This window comes from Ammodytes marinus (assembly GCF_949987685.1).
Source record: "Ammodytes marinus genome assembly, chromosome: 2".
In the NCBI taxonomy this organism is placed as follows: Eukaryota; Metazoa; Chordata; class Actinopteri; order Uranoscopiformes; family Ammodytidae; genus Ammodytes; species Ammodytes marinus.
Genome location: NC_137231.1, coordinates 6832345 through 6840443, shown reverse-complemented (window position 1 = coordinate 6840443; position 8099 = coordinate 6832345). Strand labels below are relative to the sequence as shown.

At 43.2% G+C, this 8099-nt stretch overlaps 1 protein-coding gene across 1 annotated transcript; it reads left to right on the top strand.

Moving 5' to 3' along the window:
• The first annotated feature begins 1074 nt into the window (after positions 1-1074).
• ccn1l2 (cellular communication network factor 1, like 2) lies at positions 1075-7886 on the top strand. Its single transcript, XM_080039812.1, has 5 exons — positions 1075-1376; positions 1818-2031; positions 3201-3560; positions 5396-5598; positions 6252-7886. The coding sequence occupies exons 1-5, from the start codon at positions 1308-1310 to the stop codon at positions 6555-6557; spliced, it is 1152 nt and encodes a 383-aa protein (XP_079895938.1). The 5' UTR covers positions 1075-1307; the 3' UTR covers positions 6558-7886.
• Positions 7887-8099: the final 213 nt, after the last annotated feature.

The following is an 8099-nucleotide window of genomic DNA, read 5'->3' as shown; positions in this document are numbered from 1 at the left end:
AATGCAAACGTTTTTCCCCACCAATCATGGGAAACTGAGGACAGGCCTGTGTTTCCTGGAATGCAGCCCATTAGGGAAGAGATGGAGGGAACACAGGATGTCCTGAGCACGGTGTCCCACCACAGCTCACTGCAGTGGACACAACACTGGTTGGCCAGAGCCGCTGGAAGAGTGGTTCACAGGGATTTTCTCAACATCACCACTGCCCCGGTTCAAGACTATACCAGGATGGAGTGGGATTCCCTCTACTTAGCTTTTCCATTACACCTGCCCGACAATTGTTTTCCTGTTTTCTTGCAGACCTCTGTCAAATATGGTCCGACCTGACTAACAGCACTGGATGTTATCGGGAGGATTAGGGTTACCCTATATTTGAATCACTATTTGGCTGCATGGATATAACGGTAACGATTGATTATGAAAGGTCACCTATGACAAATGCTCTTTTTCATGTTTTTGTTTTCAACATTAATATTATATTAGTATGATAAAACTCTTTTTCTCCACCTTCACCCTTCTGAAAACCTGTGTTCAAAAACCCCAGTCAGATTTCTCACCCCTTATGACCTAATACATGGAGAAGCCACACCCCCTAATTACCAACCTAACTTTGCACTACCTCCACCTGTGATAACCCATGCCATCAGATACCCTTGAATCTAACTGGCAGTTAGATTCAACCTGGCAGTCAGATTCAGGGCCAATCAGCAGACTGGGATTTTAAGAAGGCGGGGCATAAAGACGTTTTTTACACCATGAAAACGGTTTCTAGTAGCAACCTAAAATACAAATAATTTGAATCTGAAAAAAAGCATCACATGTGACCTTCTAAAGATGTGTCTCGCATTCATTTTGACATCTTGACATTTCTCCCTGAGGTCACAATTACGCGATGATTTGAAAATGTCTCTCACTATTTCACACCAACAAAGCTGCCTCTCTTTCCCTCCCCCTGGACGCTCTCCAGACGTCTTGAGAGTAGAGTGGATGACATCATGGCGGGGGCGGGTGCATGTTGGTCTATAAGTACAGGCCCCGGAGAGGGAAACCTCTCTATGAAGTAGAGCTCAGCTAAAGTGTCCTGTGCTCACACTGAGATACTGTAGTGAGCAGACGGGTGTACCTCTTGGTGCACAGACTCTCAACTGTGGATACATTTACTTTATCCTGGAACTTGACAAACAAGACTTCTCTCCTCTTGGGACTCTGTGGACCATTTCTTACTTCTACAATTATCATATATTTTTTCTATTGAGGGTTTTACCAGTTTCCTATTTGTCTTCTTTTTTCAGTCTGCTGTAGTCAGTATGTTTACCACTGTAACTTTGCAGCAGATAGTTTGCTCCCTGTTAGTGCTCTGCAGCGCGGCGGTGATGGTGAGTTGCTGTTAAACCTTCTCTGTATTAAAGGCGGACTCAGCTATTCTGGAGAATGCTTGTTGTCAAAATCAGTGAATATCTCCTCATTATCTATTACCTGTACATACTGTGTTTGTGCAAAAATATCCAATGTTAATTCACAGCCTATAGGCTCTGTAAACTGGCATGCTGCTAGCTCCGGTGGGACCCCCTTTGTTTACATACCTTTTGATTGCATACCAGTTTACAGAACCTAGGATGGACAGGTAGTGGATCTTGAGGAGATATTGGATTTTGACAATAAAGGTTCACCAGAATCGCTGACTTCACCTTTAATTTGTGACGTTTCTTATTGCTTGGTCATTATATGAATGAAATTGGATGAACTGTCGTATTTTGCCTTCTTATCTTTTAAAATCACACACCCTGACCATGACCCATCTGACCCCTGTTCCTTAGGCAGAGGGTGTGTGCCCGGCCGAGTGCTCCTGCGCCCCCTCTCCCCCGCTGTGCGCGCCGGGCGTCAGCTGGGTGAGCGACCACTGTGGCTGCTGTAAGGTGTGTGCCAGGCAGTTCAATGAAGACTGCAGCGCCACCCAGCCCTGTGATCACATCAAGGGGCTACGCTGCCACCTGGGGGCTGGAGGAGACCCAGAGAGAGGACTGTGTCGAGGTGAGGAGGGCCACACCCAGGCTGAGCAAGGGCACATGACTAAACTGAGATTTAAATCCACTTGTTTTTAATATACAGAGAATGATAACAAAACACCTATGGGTTTAATGTGAGACACTGCCGTTTAAGAGGGTAAAAACTAAATGTTGTGTATATTACCATGCAACTTTGCCAGTTGATTACTTGCGTACATCAAAACAATAATTTTTTGAATAACATTTTCACAATATATTACAGTCCAAAGTTTTTACTGAAAATGTTTGGTTACAGCCTCTTTCATTTTTCTTATCACAAAATATTATGTATACATCTTAGAAATGGATTGGCGGCATGTTTTTCAAAATAGCCAAAAATCTCAAAACTGACCAATGCTTGAAAACACTATGTGTTGGCCTGCAGCCTTAAAGCAAGAATATATTAGTTACCTAGTCACAACAGCTAATGTATCTAAAACTAGGTCAGTGTTTCCCAAACTGTGAGGTTGGCCCCTCAAGGCCTTAAGAAAAATGTAAAGGACCATCAGATATGAAAGTGAAATTCTGTCGCAAAAACCTTTCATGTTTTTGTGAGAGAAAAAAGTTATGGAACTAATGGATTAGATATGGTCACTGACTTCGTTCAAGGTAGAAAAACATGGCTGCTGTAAATCAAATGGCAAATAAACCAGTGTAAACACTATTGAAGGAGAACTCTAATGACTTTAGCTTTGCAGTACAGCTGAGAAGTGCTATTGATAGCCTTTACATTAACAACATGTTAAGGAAATAAGCCTCAACACTCATCAAAGTTATAAATGGTGTTTGAAGTTGCATTAGGAGCCAGGGTTTTTGAAGATTAAATGTGGAGTTCTGGAGAAAGTTCTGGAGAATGCATGTTCTCACTGGTGTATTAACACTGGATTTGTTTTTCAGCGCACACATAGTATGGACAGGTAGTGTAGGGTAGGATCGTGAGGTGATATTCACTGATTTGAACAAAAAGTGATTTTGACAACAAGCATTCTCCAGACTTGCTGACTCCACATTCTAACTCATAGAAGTGACTGACAAATCTCTGTTGCTCAACTTTTGACAATTATTTTTTGAATACAGTTTTGAATAAAAAAAAAGAATCCCTGGCAAATTTGTTCAAAAAGTAAAGGTCTCTCTTCCTGTTTTGTGTGTTGACAGCCGAGGCCCAGGGTTTGCCTTGCGAGTTGGGCGGGCGGGTGTACCAGCACGGCGAGGACTTCCAGCCCAACTGCCAGCACCAGTGCACCTGTATGAACGGGGTGGTGGGCTGCATGCCGCTCTGTCCTCACCAAGTGCCCCTGCCCGACTGGCGCTGCTCGCGGCCCCGGCTGGCCAGGCCCGAGGGCGGCTGCTGCGAGGTCTGGGTGTGTGAGGATGACAACCACATCAGAGAGGAGCCGGACCAAGAGCCGACACACACCTCCCCGCCAGACGGCCTGCCCCTGCCCCTGCCCAACCACATCAGTGCCCTGCTGCAGCCCTGGCACCCAGCTGCCACCGGAGGGGCCACGTTCAGAGGTAAACATCACAGCCATGCTTTGCCTCATCATGCCATACCACCACCACCACCAACGCTAAAGATGGTCTGAAGGAGCTTTTTCATGTCTATGTGCACTGGGGATGGATCCAAACACTGCGTCAAAATCAGTCAACTCAAAATGCTCCACTGTGCGATACAATGGGTGTTAAACGATCCCATAAAATATATCTTCAACTTGTTTCAGACAGGTTGCTAATAGGAGACTCAGCAATGGCACTGGCGCTATTACACATTTGAACCTGAAAATAAGCATAACGTGTGACCTTTTAATGGAAATTATTTAAGTGTTTTTTCTTCCCATTCAATATATTTTCATCTTGTGAGAAGAAGGTCGTATTTTATCCTAACAACAAGAAAACTCAAAGTGGAACATGGGCAGTGTTGGGAAAGTTCTTTTTCTACGTGAACTAGTTCAAAGTTCAGTTCACACCCTTTAAAATGAACTAGTTCAGTTCATAGTTCATAATTCAAAATTATGAACTAAGTTCACAGTTCAAAAATGAACTAGTTCATAGTTCTTTTTTTTTAAATATGTTGCTGCAGGCTATTATTTTTCTAAATAATTGCCACATACCATATAGAACCACAGACAGAAATTATTTCAATAACATTCAGTCCACACTAGAAGCCAGCTGCAGCTTTTACCCCTACAGTATATTCTCAAAAACATGAGGAAAAAGTTGTTGTTCGAATGATCTTTTTAATGAAGAATTATTCAAACAAAAACGGTTAAGGTGCAAATGTTTTTCCATTTTTATAATTTTCCAAACCTGGAAACAATTCTCATGAAATGCCATTCAAAGAAAGCAATACTGGAAAAATATACCAGGCAGGTTCTACAACCAAATTAGCCTACAACTTAAACTAGTAAAACCCTCAAGGAGACCATTCTAAACTGCAGTGTAGGGCCTACTGTTAACAACAAAGTCCAGAAGATGTGTTGACATACTTATCAACACAAACACAATCTGAGGTAGGTAACAATCATACGAAGAAGAGGGTATAGCCTGAGGCTAGGTCCATGGTCTGAGTAACTGCTGCTGCATTTATTTGTTTTTGTTTTTTTCCGCGGTGTTTCGCATTTTGATGACGCAGCGGCGGTGCGACGCTGTGGTGGCATGTGTTGCCAGATTGGGTGTTTTTCAGCTACATATTAAGGGCTGTTTACACTGTCCTTTAGCGGGGGTTTTCTATGGAAATCTGGCACTCTAATGAACGATTGAACGACTGAATGAGCGCCGTTCACAAACGCCAGAATGAACGCGTTCGCAAAAACGTTCACGAGGCAGAAATACATACGTTCAGTTCACGTTCGCCCCCAATATGAACGAGTTCATGAACGATCGTTCATTGAACGCGTTCAGGCACAACACTGAACATGGGAATGGTTTAACCTCAGGGGAGCAGGGAAATACAATGGTAACCCTCCTATTGGATTTTTGATATTTCTTTAGTACAAGGGAACATTTTGACCTGGCATTAACACGAGAGTTAAGGTCATTGGGTCACCAAAACCTTTACGATTTTTCCTAGGAGGACCATACATATCCACAGCTTATTTCATGAACATGTATCCAGTGGTGGTTAAGATATCACACTCAGGACCCGAATGTAAAACCAAACAACTAACTGACTTGCATCTCTATCCCCAAGTCCTTCCAGTACTTGCACCAAAAACAGAAGCAAATAGTCATGAATATGCTAATGACTGCTGTTTTGCAAATACGTCACTCTGCCCAATTGGCTGCTGGCATTGATTTTTTTTTGACTGTAACTTATTGTCTGTGTTTGTTTTTTTCCGGCCCTCCAACAGAGATGGTGTCGTTCCCAATGTCTGAGGAGTTGAGCGAATCCAGCTGTTTCCCTCAAACTACAGAGTGGACCCAGTGTTCCACCACATGTGGGATGGGCATCTCCAGCCGAGTGACCAATGACAACCCAGACTGCAGGCTGCTCAGAGAAACCAGACTGTGCCAGATCCGCCAATGTGAGCTGCAGCTTCCTGTGGAAAGAAAGGTACGCTAACCAAACTACCACATGTAGAAAATTCAAGAATATTGGAGAAAAACTTGATATATTTCTTAATGGGTGTTATATCACAAACACACCCATTTACTTGTTATCAGTCTGGTAGTGAACTAGTTTTGTCGAGATGATTGATTATATTTTTCAGTTAGAGTACTCCGAGTTAATGTTTTAAATTCAATTAACGCATCATTTTCCCTTGATGAAACTTTAAAGGTGCACTATGTAGCTTTGGGTGTGTCAAAGAACGGGCAGGTTTGTAAGGTATATTCTCGTAACTGAAAAAACAAGCTTCCCCCCACAGGAAAATTGGATCACTGGAACACTGTTTGAAGTTTAAAAAAGAAGCTAGCTAAAAGGTTACTCTTTCACTGTTGTTCACAGCAGCAGGGCCCACCGTTTTGTTTACAAGCATATTCTAGTATTATGTTTGGTTCCAGGAGTTACAAAATAATTTAGTTTTGATTTATGATAACTGTAATTATTCAATACATAGTATTACATGTTGAATAAATATGTTGAGTAAACTAACTGCAGGCTCGGTAAATGTAACTAAATCCCCCTTCCTGGGAAACCTCATCGTGCACCTTTTTAATTACGATTTGCGATGTCATTTTAATGGCGGCATTTTTTCTGTCATCCAGAAGGGTAAGAGGTGCCAGCGAACCGTCCGGCCCCAGGAAGCAGTCAGAATCACCTTTGCTGGATGCTGGACGGCGCAGCGGTACCGCCCTCGTACCTGTGGCACCTGCAGTGACGGGCGCTGGTGCTCCCCCTCCCTCTCCCGCACTGTGAGGCTCCGCTTCCACTGCTCTGATGGAGAGGGCTTCTACAGGAACATCATGTGGATCCAGCGCTGCAGCTGCACCACGGGCTATGAGTTACTACAGGGCCAGGCCTCCAGCCCCGCGCTCACCCTCCACAACGACATCCACACCTTCACGCACTGAGGCTGACTCACCATGCCCAGCCGTTGGCCTGGCACACTGGGCAAAGACTCTGAAGCTCCCCAGACCCACTGCCTCCCTGGCTGCCCCCCACCCTCCCCAACCAGGCAATACCGCTTGCACTTTAAGCTTCCAGCCAGGATGACATCAGTTGGTCCACAGCAGTGGTGTGTTACCTCTCTAGAACCAGGGCAGCACTGAGGGACAACACCCTGTAGTGTGCTGCTGTTTTAGACTGTGTTGGCAGAGAAACTTCTTTTATTTATTCATAACTGTGTGTCCACTCCACAGAGGCCGACGTAACAGAAAGAGTAATAGAGAACATTTTAGAGAAGAGACGGCCGTTATGGACATTAAAGGTCACCTATTATGCAAAATGCACTTTTTCAGGTTTTGTCAACATTAATATGGGTAAAAAGCAACCCTATTTGTTTTTCTCCATCTCCGCCTTCCTGAAAACCTGGTTCCAAATACCCCAGTCAGATTTATTTCCCCTTATGACATCATGAGGGTGAAACCACGCCCCTCATTACCAACTTAATTTAGGACTACTATAAGCACACCCCCTGATCCCCCTGCATCTTACTGGCAGTTATATTCAAAAAGACAGTTAGATTCAGGGCCAATCAGAGCGGACTGGACTTTATGGAAGGTGAGGCTTAAAGGAGCGTCTCAGACAGAGGCTGAGAAGAGGATATTTAGCAATGGCGATGTGAGAAATATAAGTGGTTTATTGTTCATGAAAACATTTTCTATTAAATACCCAACTAACCGTTTGAATCTGAAAATGTGCATAATACGTGACCTTTAACGAGGAAGAACTATGACAGGACATATTCATTAGTGACTAAAGGGAGTGTGTGCTAATTATTAGCTGTCCTTTGTGATACAATGTTTCCTACACTTGTATTGATTGTGGATTTAATGTGTGTGTGTGTGTGTGTGTGTGTGTGTGTGCGTGCGTGCGTGCGTGCGTGCGTGTGTGTGTGTGTGTGCGTGCGTGCGTGCGTGTTTATGTGTTTGTAAACCTTTCTCTTTACAGAGAATGTGCCCAATATGCTTATACAGTATATAGATTCAAATATATAGTGTATGTAGACTTCACTTCTAGTTGTGGAGCGGTAAATTCTAGGATCATCTCATTTTACGGGGTGTGATTTTATTTTATATGTGTGTGTGTGTGTGTGTGTGTGTGTGTGTGTGTGTGTGTGTGTGTGTGTGTGTGTGTGTGTGTGTGTGTGTGTGTGTGTGAGTCCTTTACAGTGTACATACAACGCTTTATTTTTTAGGAATAAAAAGATACTATATATATTTAAGACAATGGATGTTTTTGTCTGTAAACTCCTGTACATGAAATAAAAGCATATCACCCTTGAATGGTTCTTATTTTTCGGGGGGGTTAACTGTTTTAGTGAATTTTTATGTAACTGTAGAAACAGATTTGTAAATGAGCCTTTCGCAGTCCATAGCACCTGTTTGGGTCAGCTGTCCATACACAAATAGTGCAGGCCAACTTAATTTACAAAATTAAAAATTCATTAAGTA